Here is a 16755-nt window from a genome sequence, read left to right as displayed (position 1 = left end):
TGCACAATGGTGAATTAACAATGTGTTTGTGTGCGTACTCCATGTTTTCACACTATCAACACTTTTCTGAGCATCAACGCACCAAATACAAATGAATGAAATGCTTGAACTTTCAGCGTGAGGTTTAAATTTTGTAGCATTACTGATACACTTTATAGAAATAGATTTTTATTCATATTTATTTCACTATATTTATTTATTTTATACTTTCAATTAGAAATATATTAAATTGCTTTGAAGACATGTAAAGAAATAAAAAAAATAAATCTTGTATATTAATATTGAAATATGTTAAAAGCATAGATTGCTTTAAAACGCAATAGAAATATGTATGATTGTAATATGCTTTGTATGTATGTATGTATGCATGTATATATTTATTTATATCCTTTAAGAGGAGTTAAGTGACTGATTTAGTTTATTTTCAGTTTGTATTTAAGTATCAGAAAATTAAAAATATTCACTTTTATCTTTTCTTTACTATAGATAAATCAAGAATTATATTTTCATTTTCATTTGAAACTAAATTAGTAAATATAAATCCAATGACAGCCCTGCAGCCTCTGCAATGTATTAGAATACATGAATAATCAAGATATTTACCAGATTGATCTTGTCTTTTATTTTGAGCCCTTGTTATTGAGCTCAGTGTGTTTGTGTGCAGTTGAGCTCCTCCACAGGCCGTGTCCCGTTTCATTGCCTTCACCCTCAGCACCTGCAGTAGGTCCCAGCTGCAGCAGTGCAGTCGCTCTGCAGTCCTGCTGAGGGAGGTTTTTGTACGGGTGTGTAGCACTGTGTGAACACTCTGCTACTGCTGGGGTAGTGGTAACTCTGACAGTAGTAATCTCCTGCATCTTCAGCCTGGACTCCACTGATGGTCAGAGTGAAGTCAGTCCCAGATCCACTGCCACTGAAACGAGTTGGGATCCCAGACTGAAGGGTACTTGCCAAGTAGATCAGGAGTTTGGGAGCTTCTCCAGGTTTCTGTTGGTACCAGGCTAGCCAGTGGCCATTTCCATCACTGTACACTGCACTGCTGACTTTACAGCTCAGAGCGACTGTGTCTCCTGGGAGAACAGATTTCACAACTGGATTCTGAGTCACAGTATACTGTCCACTGGATTCTGAAAATAATAAATAATAATATAGAAAATTATAATAATAAGCAAGTAAATTGAATTATAAAAAACACATATTAAATGTCAAGCGTTTTCATTCACTCCTATTGTATTTGAACATATATACTGTATATTAAGAAATATCCCATAAATAGATTTTTTTAAAACATGTTTTTTGATATGGTTCTTACCCTGAGTGCAGATGACAAGTGCCCAGATGAAGATGCTGATAAAAGTCATTGTTGTTGTGGATTCTGTTGCCATGAAGGGCAGCGCTCAATCATGAAGTGTTAAACTCACAGGGCTATAAACACTCCCAGAGCACTGAAGCATGTGCTGCCAATGCAAAGTGTCTTTTCTATGCAAATTGTCTTCCTTGGCACAGCAGCCACTTGTAGCCCAGCAGTGCTCTTAAGTTTACACTCTTCTAACTGATGCAGTTTATTTGCCACTCTGAAAAAAATAGCTTATAGTTTTGTTTGTGTTAAGTTTGTACAAACACAGCTATTTCACTCTCTTCTCCCTTCTCTCAAACAATTCATCTTAGCCACAGCTGATAATATGTAGCTTTGTTACACAGTATAAATAATTATGAATTGTAAAATATTAAAATCAGACCTGCAGGTTAACAGATCCATCATAAACTTTGTGAAATCAAATCCATTCAAGAAGCAAACATTTTGATTTTGCACATTGCTAATGTTGAGTGAAAAGTTTCCAGTTTCCAGTTACCAGTCTCTGAGGACCCCAGGTTAAGAACCACTGCTCTGGATTAAAGAGCATCATTTTATTACTCTCTCTCTCCCTCTTGTGGTCACAAGGGTGTAGTGCAGTTGTAGTGCAGTCTGTTCTGAAAAAAAAATCTCTTACCATAAGACGCTCAGCTGTCTCAACATGTGAATATTTTAAATAAAGATCATGAAAAATTCTCTAAAAGATATATTGAATACAACATTTAATTGGCTGAATCAGCCTCCTTTTTCCTTATCTACATTACAGTTGGAAAATGCTTCCAGTACCTGCAACAGAAAGAATGCGTGCATATCATGCAAGGATGTGAGAAGAGAAAAGAGTAGGATGAAACAGCGGAACAGAGAGCAGCAGAAAGCATGCAAGTGGAGTATAGGGAGAAGAAAAGGGAAGCAGAAAAGAGCAAAGAAACAATGAGAAAGTATAGGAGAAATCTTTCAAAATGACATGACCAGATCCACAACTTAATGAGAATCATTTGACAAACTCACTGTCAAAGTTCTCTTTCAGCTCAGTCACTAGGGAAGGCAGTAAGTGGAGTAAACCGGGCACTTCCAAAGAGCCCCAGGAAGAAAAGTGTCGTGGGAAAGAAACTGGCAACTCAGTTTGGTTTGGCTCTGGTAGATAAGCACGCTTCCACACAAGAGCTGAAGTTAGTGAAACAGAATGTCAGGTTTGTGCATTCTATGAGATTGATTGTGTGTCCCGTCAGCTGCCTGGATGAAAAGACTGCATCACTATCAGAAGAGAGGATGCACAAAAAAAAGAATGCACAAAAAGTGCTCCTGATGACGGATCTTGAAGCTCACCGCCTCTTCAAGAATGAATATCCTGATGCAAAAATCAGAACATCAAAAAAAGTCTGCAGCATTGCGCCCTGTGCACGTTCAACCTGTCTGTCTGTCGTTACCATGAGAATACAGAGATGCTACTAGATGGTTTGAAAAAGGTTTGTCAAAATATCCCCAATGGAAATCTCATGGTCATTGGGTCACTTTGCAACTGGCAGATGAAATGCTGCCTTGGCCAGTGTGACACATGCCAAGACCTTGCTAGTTCTATCAATCAGGTAATACAAGGCAATGATAATGAAGATACAATTGTACACTACTACCAATAGATGGCTAACAATAAAAGGAACTGCTTGAGTCAACATTACACGATGCCAAGGAGGAGCTCAAACCCAGCGCACCATTCTGCGGCGCCACAGTTTTATTGCCAAGGTGCAACTTCACCAAATCAAGACACTGAAGATGAATTGAAATGAATGTGAAGCTATACTTCAGGAAGATTTCTCAGAACACTTCCCTATAAAGCAGCAAGCTGAAATAATGTGAGCTCCCTGGATCACAGAAGGAGTGCCTCTGTTTCCAGCAGTTCTCACAGCTCAGTCTGTTAGTACTTCTTATGTTGTGCTCAGTGATGAACGGCAACATGACACATTTGCAGTTGTTTGCTACAATCAGGATATTCTTGATGAAGCCTCAACTTCAGCCAACATCTCTAACTTGCATTTCTTTTCTGATGGTGCTGCGAGCCAATTAAAAACAGATTCATCTTGTGCACCCTTACCATGCCGAGCAATGTACACAGTAGTCTGCATCGAGCTGATTGGAGCTTTTTTGCCACAGCACACGCAAAGGGCCAGTTGCTGGAGTTGCAGGTAAAGTAAAGCGTGCAGTTTGGAGGCACATTCTGCAAAAGCATGCTGTTGTCAACACAGCAGAAGAATTTGCTAAGGTGGCAAAAGAAGCATGCCCAAATGTGAGCATCATTTATATTACAAAGCATGTGGTAAAGAAGGCACAAGATGAATGGGCAAACAGGTGGGAACAGAACTGCACAGAAGGTCCATTTGTGGAAGAAATTCAGCCTGACTGGAAAGCGGTCAGTGTGTTTGGCATTGTGGATCAAGCAACAGCTATGATAAAGTATCCATTCAAAAGCATTGAATTGTCAGTAAATGAGTACTGCATTGTTATGTATGAAGGCAAGTGTTCCCCTGGCATAGCTGAAGAAACCATACGGGCCCTGCCAGAGGAGCTCCTCAGTGCAAAGGGGGCTGTAAGTGGCCGACACAAAAGGATGTAACGTGGTGCCTTGCTTCATCTGTTCTCAAAAGGATTGATGCTCCAGTACCTGTGAATCCCCGGGGAGTACATGCCTTTCAAGAAAACATTACAAACTCTGCAGACACTTCACTGTGTGAGCGCTTCACTGTGTTCACATCCATGCATTTTTCACAGTGGTTATGTCAGTTACAAGACCTGGTTATGTCAGACACGTCATGTTTGGGGTTCTAGTAGAGGGTAGAATAGAAGTGGTGTCAATTGTTTCCTTACATTTGAGGACCAGACACTGTTCATTATTTTGTGCAGCTCAACATGTATAATTGCCTCTTTATTTCAGAAGGACTTTAATGAATTTGAAGACTTGTTTTGTTAATGTTAATTTTATGTTACATCAGTTACCAAATAAAATGTCTCTGTTTTAATAAAATGATTTACTGATTATTTCTAATTTCATATTTACTTGAATATATGCACACTAGGATTATCCATGGGTAAAGTAGTTTGGCCAATCTCAGTTTAGGTCGTACTGTTTGAGACCAAGAAACATACATTTTCTGCTCTAAGTTTTGTCAGTTACACTTTGCCCATCTAAGCCACGGTGCCCCGTGTCACTTCAAACCTGCGGCAGAGGCTTTCAACATGGTAATGTATTTCCCATACCATGCACCACTCCAAAATGAACTACTGGACATTTCTGCAAATGAAACAAAACATGCATTTCTCACCTCAGACATGGAAATCTGCATTCATTTCACTTGTTCGATCGCACGCTTCAGTTCCACAAACATTAATGGCAAATTCACTTGATTTTTTTTTAAAAAAGGTAAAACCTCAGGTCCCACACAGATTTGAACTGTGATCGCTGGATTCAGAGTTCAGAGTGCTAACCAGTACACCATGGAACCGAAGGTGAAGGGTCAGTCACTCCCCCTCCTCAAGGTATCAAATGTCTCAACTGACGACCCTTCGAGCGCCAGCCTTAACCATGTCCTCATTGCACACAACTGTCAACATTTCAACATCTTTTACCGATAAACATGGCATGTTGGAAGTTTGCCAGAATCTCAGACATGTAAAATGTCATACCTTATTAATTCTGTATTGATGGTACAAACATTTGATGGGTGCAGGTTTGTTGTCAAAATCAGAGCACTGTTGGTGTTTCGTTATGTCTGTGTTTTAATTTGGAAGCCTCATGTTTGTGCTTGTGCTGTGTCTGTGTAAACGTGTGTGCATACGAATGAACTGGAAACAATGTCATGTTTTCTTGTTTGAAATGAGCTTGCCAAAAAGAGGCAGCTTTATTTCCCACCATGCTGCATTTACCAGTGTACTTATTTCCACACATCTCGATGTTGTGGATAACTATTCAACACTAGTTGGTGTGGTCCTTGCTTTGTTTAACAAAAGCTCTATTTCATAATCCCATGATTAGTACTCACTTTAACTTAAGAAAAGCCTTCAGTAGGCCTACACAGTTCTGGTATAATAACCAGAATGGAGGGGCTGGAGGAGAGAGGGTGTTGGTGGCTGTCTGCGATGTTAGTGGTGCTCTGGCTCCCTCGTGTGGTCAGTATTAATACCTGCATTGTGTCTCTCGGAGGTCACATTAATGAGTGCACTTTATTCACTTGAACACAGAGCAGCTCCTGTGTTAGCTGTCACTGAATCTCTTTATTCCATGATTTGCTGTATTGAGCTGGAGGCTCAGAGAGTGTTTCCTCTTTCCTATCAGCTGTGTGTTTTGTGTTTAAACTTCAGAGCACTCTGGATATTTACTGACACCCTCCTCCCCTTTCCCAACTTGCTTTTTGCTCTTTCTTTTTGCATTAGGACTCTATAGAGTCCTTTTATGTAACTGTAACACCCGCTAGGCAGGGCTTACACAGAATTGAAATACATAATCACATTGGAGTCGGTCTGCGCCAGATTAGTGTGTAAGACACTGGACAAATATAACAGTTACAGGTTATTTTATTCTGAAAGCAAATCAAGGGTGGGATCAGAAACACAGCCTCTTCCAATTAAAAAATAATCTTTTATTTTATTGCAGATAAAAAGAAGTGGAATGTTAGCAGCAGATTAATACACAGCAGGAAAAGTTCAGCACCAGAAGCACACTAAAGTGCGTGGTGCAATAAATACCTGTGAAAAATGATTGATTTAACATTGCAATCATTACAAATAAATACAAATATAAACAACGACCGCTCTGAAAACAACACACAACACAAAACACAGCAGTGCATGCAGGCAGGGGATGTGGGAGAGCTGCATGCATAATTTTCTGCTGCAGATCAATCTGTAACCCCATTCAACATCATCTCCTGCTTTACCAGACAAGGAGCAGACAAAAGCCTCACAAGACTTGACTAGCTCCTTGCTTACAGTATATCACTCTGTTACCCCAGTCTGCTCGTTGACTGACAATGTCCTGTATGGTTGACAATGAAGTCAGAATGGTTTCTTCCTCTTTCAATGCGATGCATTGGTTGTATCAACCTGTGAAAGCATGCATTCCACACAGAGCTTCACACTGATAGTGCCAAGTCCTTGCACATACAGCAGCTTCCATAGCTAAACATCTGGGTGTGTTCCTGTCAATGCTATACTTTATAGCAGGAAAACAAAACTGGTTAATTCACCATTGTGATATTTCAACCATTCAACATTTATTTAAAAACAGAGACCAAAACGTCAAACAACAGACGTGTTTCGACTCCAAAGAGCCGTCCTCAGTGTTTAAAAGAAACAAAGCAAACCCAGCCCTTAATATCGTTATTACCAATTAGTGAACATGATTAAACACAGGTTTGTTAAGCAGACAATTCATTATCACAGACATACACTTCATCAAGTAAAGTTTTCAATCAGATATCCCAACATCAATGATTGTCAAATAAGTTACAATTTGTAACCCAAACAAACCTTAATAGTTATTAATCAATTGATGAAGATGATTAGATACAGGTACTGTTAAACAGCCAACTCATGACCACAAACACTTAATGAAGTGAAATTTACAATGAATTATCTAACCATCAACGATCTGCAAATTGAAACAAGAAACAAACCCCACCCTTAATATAGTTCTTTAAATTGCACAATGGTGAATTAACAATGTGTTTGTGTGCGTACTCCATGTTTTCACACTATCAACACTTTTCTGAGCATCAACGCACCAAATACAAATGAATGAAATGCTTGAACTTTCAGCGTGAGGTTTAAATTTTGTAGCATTACTGATACACTTTATAGAAATAGATTTTTATTCATATTTATTTCACTATATTTATTTCTTTTATAGTTTCAATTAGAAATATATTAAATTGCTTTGAAGACATGTAGAAATAAAAACAAATCTTGTATATTAATATTGAAATACGTTAATATGTGTTTTAAACCATAGATTGCTTTAAAACTTGTAACGCAAAAAAATATGTAGGATTGTAATATGCTATCTATGTATGTATGTATGCATGTATATATTTATTTATTACCTTTAACAGGAGTACATTGCCTGATTTAGTTTATTTTCAGTTTGTATTTAAGTATCAGAAAATTAACAATGTTCACCTTTATCTTTTCCTTCCTGTAGATAAATCAAGAATTATATTTTCATTTTCATTTGAAACTAAATTAGTAAATATTATTATTATTATTATTATTATTATTATTATTATTATTATTATTATTATTATTATTATTATTATTATTTATTTCTTAGCAGACGCCCTTATCCAGGGCGACACAATCGTAAGCAAATACATTTCAAGTGTTACAATACAAGTAATACAATAAGAGCAAGAATACAATAACTTTTTTTCAATCCAATGACAGCCCTTCAGGCTCTGCAATGTATTAGAATACATGAATAATCAGGATATTTACCAGATTGATCTTGTCTTTTATTTTGAGCTCCTCCACAGGCCGGGTCCCGTTTCATTGCCTTCACCCTCAGCACCTGCAGTAGGTCCAAGCTGCAGCAGTGCAGTCGCTGTGCAGTCCTGCTGAGGGAGGTTTTTGTACAAGTGTGTAGCACTGTGTGAACACACCACCACTGTGTAAACTCTGACAGTAGTAATCTCCTGCATCTTCAGCCTGGACACCACTGATGGTCAGAGTGAAGTCAGTCCCAGATCCACTGCCACTGAAACGAGTTGGGATCCCAGACTGAAGGGTACTTGCCAAGTAGATCAGGAGTTTGGGAGCTTCTCCAGGTTTCTGTTGGTACCAGGCTAGACAGGGTTTACTGCTGCAAGTGCCCACTGCGCTGCTGACTTTACAGCTCAGAGCGACTGTGTCTCCTGGGAGAACAGATTTCACTGCTGGAGTCTGAGTCACAGTATACTGTCCACTGGATTCTGAAAATAATAAATAATAATATAGAACATCAGAATAAATTAGTGAATTAAATAATGAAAATGCATTACATTTCAGCATGTTTTCATTTCATCTTTTTAATTTCCCTTTTTTACTTTGTATTAAGAATTGTCCCAGAAACAGATATTTCTTTAAACATGTTTTGCTAAATGATTCTTACCCTGAGTGCAGATGACAATTGCCCAGATGAAGATGCTGATAAAAGTCATTGTTGTTGTGGATTCTGTTGCCATGAAGGGCAGCTCTCAATCATGAAGTGTTAAACTCACAGGGCTATAAACACTCCCAGAGCACTGAAGCATGTGCTGCCAATGCAAAGTGTCTTTTCTATGCAAATTGTCTTCCTTGGCACAGCAGCCACTTCTACACAAGCAGTGGTGTAAACACAGGCTTGGTGCTGTGTGTTCTGACAGAGCGAGATTAGCAGTTTAGCATGGTTGGGATGGGAAGGGTCAGACTGGCAGGAGAAACATGATGTGATTGTGATTGCTGTCAGTCTGGGGTTGTGTTGTAACAGCCTGTTTTATTACTGTGTCGTTACTTCATACAATGAGTGCTGTTCTGGCTTTCTCTTTGGCAGTGTTCATAAGTACACCCTGTGCAGGATTGGGTCTGATGGCTTGAATGGAAATTGCTTAAGAATACAATGAAATACAATCTTATTCACTTGAGTTTGCGGAAGGATATTTAAGAATGTTTTAATAGAAATCATTTTAAAAATATGATGTTCAGGGAACTGTTTTACATTATGGAAATCAGTGGTGCTGTGTGTTTTGTAAAGCCCAAAATAACAGACCCCTACAGATTGTGTTTGAACAAGTGCCTGTTTCCCTCTTGTGGTGAGTGTTATTAACTGCAGTCTTTGCTGTTCAGGATCAGTTTAATGAAGATGCAATCCCTTCATTTAAAATGTGTGCTCCACTTTCATCAGCCTCTCACAGTAAAAGTCATTGCAGGAGAAAGTGGAGTAACATATGGGACACGGGGCATGAAGGGACAGACTGTGTGAGCTGCTAAAAACTCAATTAGCTATCTGTATGATGATTTGTCTTTTTTATTTAGTTTTTTAACAACCATGATGAGAAGATTTATTTAAAGTTAAGTCAAAGCCAAAAACTGTTTTTTGTTAATTTGATGGTGTGTTTATTCACTGGTAGTGAGAATACAATGTAAAGATGCAATCAGCATAGTGGGGCAATGTGGGCACCTTCGAAAACATTCGTCCTTTCTGCTCCAGTCTACTCTGAATACTCACGCTGTCACTGTGTGGCCCTTGTCCCAGTTTGCTCACTTTGCAATGAGGATAATGAGACTGCATTAGAAAACATTCCTCCATATTGCTCGATGTCTTCTCATACAGACTGTTTGACTTCTCAACCTGTCACTGTGTATCTCTGTTCCAAGCTGTCACTGTGTATCTCTGTTTCAAGCTGTCACTGTGTATCTCTGTTTCAAGCTGTCACTGTGTATCTCTGTTCCAAGCTGTCACTGTGTATCTCTGTTCCAAGCTGTCACTGTGTATCTCTGTTACAAGCTGTCACTGTGTATCTCTGTTACAAGCTGTCACTGTGTATCTCTGTTCCAAGCTGTCACTGTGTATCTCTGTTACAAGCTGTCACTGTGTATCTCTGTTTCAAGCTGTCACTGTGTATCTCTGTTCCAAGCTGTCACTGTGTATCTCTGTTTCAAGCTGTCACTGTGTATCTCTGTTTCAAGCTGTCACTGTGTATCTCTGTTTCAAGCTGTCACTGTGTATCTCTGTTCCAAGCTGTCACTGTGTATCTCTGTTACAAGCTGTCACTGTGGATCTCTGTTACAAGCTGTCACTGTGTATCTCTGTTACAAGCTGTCACTGTGTATCTCTGTTACAAGCTGTCACTGTATATCTCTGTTTCAAGCTGTCACTGTGTATCTCTGTTCCAAGCTGTCACTGTGTATCTCTGTTCCAAGCTGTCACTGTGTATCTCTGTTTCAAGCTGTCACTGTGTATCTCTGTTTAAAGCTGTCACCGTGTATCTCTGTTACAAGCTGTCACTGTGTATCTCTGTTTCAAGCTGTCACTGTGTATCTCTGTTACAAGCTGTCACTGTGTATCTCTGTTACAAGCTGTCACTGTGTATCTCTGTCACACTTTGCCACACTTTCAGGTTACTAGCACAGTGACTGTCGGGGGTGGAATCAAGGGGAAATGAATCCCAAGTGTGGAGGTATTAGAGTCAGTGTTTCCCAGCATGCATCGCTGTGAGCAGCTCCTTCCTCCAGACAAAGACCACACTGTGGTGTTTAGATGACTGGGTGTGAGGAGCCTTGTGCTAACAATGGGAGAACTGGGCTGACTGGGGATTTAGCTGCTGCCTATTAAAATTGTCTTATTACTGTGTTATTACACTGTGGACAGGAGTGGTGCTCTGGCTCCCTCGTCTGGTCAGTATTAATATCTGCAGTGTGTCTCTCGGAGGTCACATTAATGAGTGCACTTTATTCACTTGAACACAGAGCAGCTCCTGTGTCAGCTGTCACTGAATCTCTTTATTCCATGATTTGCTGTATTGAGCTGGAGGCTCAGAGAGTGCTTCCTCTTTCCTATCAGCTGTGTGTTTTGTGTTTAAACCTCAGAGCACTCTGGATATTTACTGACACCCTCCTCCCCTTTCCCAACTTGCTTTTTGCTCTTTCTTTTTGCATTAGGACTCTATAGAGTCCTTTTATGTAACTGTAACACCCGCTAGGCAGGGCTTACGCAGAATTGAAATACATAATCACATTTGGAGTCGGTCTGCGCCAGATTAGTGTGTAAGACACTGGACAAATAAAACAGTTACAGGTTATTTTATTCTGAAAGCAAATCAAGGATGGGATCAGAAACACAGCCTCTTCTAATTAAAAAATAATCTTTTATTTTATTGCAGATAAAAAGAAATGGAATGTTAGCAGCAGATTAATACACAGCAGTAAACATTCAGCACCAGAAGCATACTAAAGTGCGCGGTGCAATAAATACCTGTGAAAAATGATTTATTTAACATTGCAATCATTACAAATAAATACAAATATAAACAACGACTGCTCTGAAAACAACACACAACACAAAACACAGCAGTGCGCGCAGGCAGGGGATGTGGGAGAGCTGCATGCATCATTTTCTGCTGCAGATCAATCTGTAACCCCATTCAACATCATCTCCTGCTTTACCAGACAAGGAGCAGACAAAAGCCTCACAAGACTTGACTAGCTCCTTGCTTACAGTATATCACTCTGTTACCCCAGTCTGCTCGTTGACTGACAATGTCCTGTATGGTTGACAATGAAGTCAGAATGGTTTCTTCCTCTTTCAATGCGATGCATTGGTTGTATCAGCCTGTGAAAGCATGCATTCCACACAGAGCTTCACACTGATAGTGCCAAGTCCTTGCACATACAGCAGCTTCCATAGCTAAACATCTGGGTGTGTTCCTGTCAATGCTATACTTTATAGCAGGAAAACAAAACTGGTTAATTCACCATTGTGATATTTCAACCATTCAACATTTATTTAAAAACAGAGACCAAAACTTCAAACAACAGACGTGTTTCATTATCACAGACATACAGTTCATCAAGTAAAGTTTTCAATCAGATATCCCATCATCAATGATTGGCAAATAAGTTACAATTTGTAACCCAAACAAACCTTAATAGTTATTAATCAATTGATGAAGATGAATAGATACAGGTATTGTTAAACAGCCAGCTCATTACCACAAACATACACTTGATGAAGTGAAATTTACAATGAATTATCTAACCATCAACGATCTGCAAATTGAAACAAGAAACAAACCCCACCCTTAATATAGTTCTTTAAATTGCACAATGGTGAATTAACAATGTGTTTGTGTGTGTACTCCATGTTTTCACACTATCAACACTTTTCTGAGCATCAACGCACCAAATACAAATGAATGAAATGCTTGAACTTTCAGCGTGAGGTTTAAATTTTGTAGCATTACTGATACACTTTATAGAAATAGATTTTTATTCATATTTATTTCACTATATTTATTTATTTTATCGTTTCAATTAGAAAAATATTAAATTGCTTTGATGATATGTAAAGAAATAAAAACAAATCTTGTATATTAATATTGAAATATGTTAATATGTGTTTTAAATCATAGATTGTTTAAAACTTGTAACGCAATAGAAATATGTTGGATTGTAATATGCTATGTATGTATGTATGAATGCATGTATATATTTATTTATTTCCTTTAAGAGGAGTAAAGTGTCTGATTAAGTTTATTTTCAGTTTGTATTTAAGTATCAGAAAATTAACAATGTTCACCTTTATCTTTTCCTCACTAGAAATAAATTAAGAAATATTTTCATTTTCATTTGAAACTAAATTAGTAAATATAAATCCAATGACAGCCCTTCAGCCTCTGCAATGTATTAGAATACATGAATAATCAAGATATTTACCAGATTGATCTTGTCTTTTATTTTGAGCCCTTGTTATTGAGCTCAGCATGTTTGTGTGCAGTTGAGCTCCTCCACAGGCCGTGTCACGTTTCATTGCCTTCACCCTCAGCACCTGCAGTAGGTCCAAGCTGCAGCAGTGCAGTCGCTGTGCAGTCCTGCTGAGGAGGTTTTTGTATGGGTGTGTAGCACTGTGTGAACACTCTGCTACTGCCGGGGTAGTGGAAACTCTGACAGTAGTAATATCCTGCATCTTCAGCCTGGACTCCACTGATGGTCAGAGTGAAGTCAGTCCCAGATCCACTGCCACTGAAACGAGTTGGGATCCCAGACTGAAGGGTACTTGCCAAGTAGATCAGGAGTTTGGGAGCTTCTCCAGGTTTCTGTTGGTACCAGGCTAGCCAGTGGCCATTGCTATCACTGTACACTGCACTGCTGACTTTACAGCTCAGAGCGACTGTGTCTCCTGGGAGAACAGATTTCACTGCTGGATTCTGAGTCACAGTATACTGTCCACTGGATTCTGAAAATAATAAATAATAATATAGAAAATTATAATAATAAGCAAGTAAATTGAATTATAAAAAACACATATTAAATGTCAAGCGTTTTCATTCACTCCTATTGTATTTGAACACATATATACTGTATATTAAGAAATATCCCATAAATAGATTTTTTTTAAAACATGTTTTTTGATATGGTTCTTACCCTGAGTGCAGATGACAAGTGCCCAGATGAAGATGCTGATAAAAGTCATTGTTGTTGTGGATTCTGTTGCCATGAAGGGCAGCGCTCAATCATGAAGTGTTAAACTCACAGGGCTATAAACACTCCCAGAGCACTGAAGCATGTGCTGCCAATGCAAAGTGTCTTTTCTATGCAAATTGTCTTCCTTGGCACAGCAGCCACTTCTAGCCAAGCAGTGCTCTTAAGTTTACACTCTTCTAACTGATGCAGTTTATTTTTTTTATAGTTATAGTTTTGTTTGTGTTAAGTTTGTACAAACACAGCTATTTCACTCTCTTCTCCCTTCTCTCAAACAATTCATCTTAGCCACAGCTGATAATATGTAGCTTTGTTACACAGTATAAATAATTATGAATTGTAAAATATTAAAATCAGTCCTGCAGGTTAACAGATCCATCATAAACTTTGTGAAATCAAATCCATTCAAGAAGCAAACATTTTGATTTTGCACATTGCTAATGTTGAGTGAAAAGTTTCCAGTTTTTTTCCTGAGGACCCCCTGGACTGTCTCTGAGGACCCCAGGTTAAGAACCACTGCTCTGGATTAAAGAGCATCATTTTATTACTCTCTCTCTCCCTCTTGTGGTCACAAGGGTGTAGTGCAGTCTGTTCTGAAAAAAAAAATCTCTTACCATAAGACGCTCAGCTGTCTCAACATGTGAATATTTTAAATAAAGATCATGAAAAAATTCTCTAAAAGATATATTGAATACAACATTTTAATTGGCTGAATCAGCCCTCCTTTTTCCTTTATCTACATTACAGTTGGAAAATGCTTCCAGTACCTGCAACAGAAAGAATGCGTGCATATCATGCAAGGATGTGAGAAGAGAAAAGAGTAGGGATGAAACAGAGGAACAGAGAGCAGCAGAAAGCATGCAAGTGGAGTATAGGGAGGAAGAAAAGGGAAGCAGAAAAGAGCAAAGAAACAATGAGAAAGTATAGGAGAAATCTTTCAAAATGACATGAACCAGATCCACAACTTAATGAGAATCATTTGACAAACTCACTGTCAAAAGTTCTCTTTTCAGCTCAGTCACTAGGGAAGGCAGTAAGTGGAGTAAACCGGGCACTTCCAAAGAGCCCCAGGAAGAAAAGTGTCGTGGGAAAGAAACTGGCAACTCAGTTTGGTTTGGCTCTGGTAGATAAGCACGCTTCCACACAAAGAGCTGAAGTTAGTGAAACAGAATGTCAGGTTTGTGCATTCTATGAGATTGATTGTGTGTCCCGTCAGCTGCCTGGATGAAAAGACTGCATCACTATCAGAAGAGAGGATGCACAAAAAAAAGAATGCACAAAAAAGTGCTCCTGATGACGGATCTTGAAGCTCACCGCCTCTTCAAGAATGAATATCCTGATGCAAAAATCAGAACATCAAAAAAAGTCTGCAGCATTGCGCCCTGTGCACGTTCAACCTGTCTGTCTGTCGTTACCATGAGAATACAGAGATGCTACTAGATGGTTTGAAAAAGGTTTGTCAAAATATCCCCAATGGAAATCTCATGGTCATTGGGTCACTTTGCAACTGGCAGATGAAATGCTGCCTTGGCCAGTGTGACACATGCCAAGACCTTGCTAGTTCTATCAATCAGGTAATACAAGGCAATGATAATGAAGATACAATTGTACACTACTACCAATAGATGGCTAACAATAAAAAGGAACTGCTTGAGTCAACATTACACGATGCCAAGGAGGAGCTCAAACCCAGCGCACCATTCTGCGGCGCCACAGTTTTATTGCCAAGGTGCAACTTCACCAAATCAAGACACTGAAGATGAATTGAAATGAATGTGAAGCTATACTTCAGGAAGATTTCTCAGAACACTTCCCTATAAAGCAGCAAGCTGAAATAATGTGAGCTCCCTGGATCACAGAAGGAGTGCCTCTGTTTCCAGCAGTTCTCACAGCTCAGTCTGTTAGTACTTCTTATGTTGTGCTCAGTGATGAACGGCAACATGACACATTTGCAGTTGTTTGCTACAATCAGGATATTCTTGATGAAGCCTCAACTTCAGCCAACATCTCTAACTTGCATTTCTTTTCTGATGGTGCTGCGAGCCAATTTAAAAACAGATTCATCTTGTGCACCCTTACCATGCCGAGCAATGTACACAGTAGTCTGCATCGAGCTGATTGGAGCTTTTTTGCCACAGCACACGGCAAAGGGCCAGTTGCTGGAGTTGCAGGTAAAGTAAAGCGTGCAGTTTGGAGGCACATTCTGCAAAAGCATGCTGTTGTCAACACAGCAGAAGAATTTGCTAAGGTGGCAAAAGAAGCATGCCCAAATGTGAGCATCATTTATATTACAAAGCATGTGGTAAAGAAGGCACAAGATGAATGGGCAAACAGGTGGGAACAGAACTGCACAGAAGGTCCATTTGTGGAAGAAATTCAGCCTGACTGGAAAGCGGTCAGTGTGTTTGGCATTGTGGATCAAGCAACAGCTATGATAAAGTATCCATTCAAAAGCATTGAATTGTCAGTAAATGAGTACTGCATTGTTATGTATGAAGGCAAGTGTTCCCCTGGCATAGCTGAAGAAACCATACGGGCCCTGCCAGAGGAGCTCCTCAGTGCAAAGGGGGCTGTAAGTGGCCGACACAAAAGGATGTAACGTGGTGCCTTGCTTCATCTGTTCTCAAAAGGATTGATGCTCCAGTACCTGTGAATCCCCGGGGAGTACATGCCTTTCAAGAAAACATTACAAACTCTGCAGACACTTCACTGTGTGAGCGCTTCACTGTGTTCACATCCATGCATTTTTCACAGTGGTTATGTCAGTTACAAGACCTGGTTATGTCAGACACGTCATGTTTGGGGTTCTAGTAGAGGGTAGAATAGAAGTGGTGTCAATTGTTTCCTTACATTTGAGGACCAGACACTGTTCATTATTTTGTGCAGCTCAACATGTATAATTGCCTCTTTATTTCAGAAGGACTTTAATGAATTTGAAGACTTGTTTTGTTAATGTTAATTTTATGTTACATCAGTTACCAAATAAAATGTCTCTGTTTTAATAAAATGATTTACTGATTATTTCTAATTTCATATTTACTTGAATATATGCACGCTAGGATTATCCATGGGTAAAGTAGTTTGGCCAATCTCAGTTTAGGTCGTACTGTTTGAGACCAAGAAACATACATTTTCTGCTCTAAGTTTTGTCAGTTACACTTTGCCCATCTAAGCCACGGTGCCCCGCGTCACTTCAAACCTGCGGC

The 16755-nt window shown here is 39.2% G+C and overlaps 1 gene segment (V, D, J or C); it reads right to left on the bottom strand.

The window, feature by feature from the left end:
- Positions 1 to 565: 565 nt before the first annotated feature.
- Positions 566 to 1487, bottom strand: LOC131729902 (immunoglobulin kappa variable 3-15-like). The segment is given in 2 exon segments: positions 566 to 1124; positions 1310 to 1487. Coding segments are annotated over 2 exon segments (489 nt in total).
- Between the last annotated feature and the right edge of the window lie 15268 nt (positions 1488 to 16755).

This window comes from Acipenser ruthenus, unplaced genomic scaffold (genome assembly GCF_902713425.1).
Source record: "Acipenser ruthenus unplaced genomic scaffold, fAciRut3.2 maternal haplotype, whole genome shotgun sequence".
NCBI lineage: Eukaryota > Metazoa > Chordata > Actinopteri > Acipenseriformes > Acipenseridae > Acipenser > Acipenser ruthenus.
This window is presented reverse-complemented; position numbering and strand designations above follow the sequence as displayed.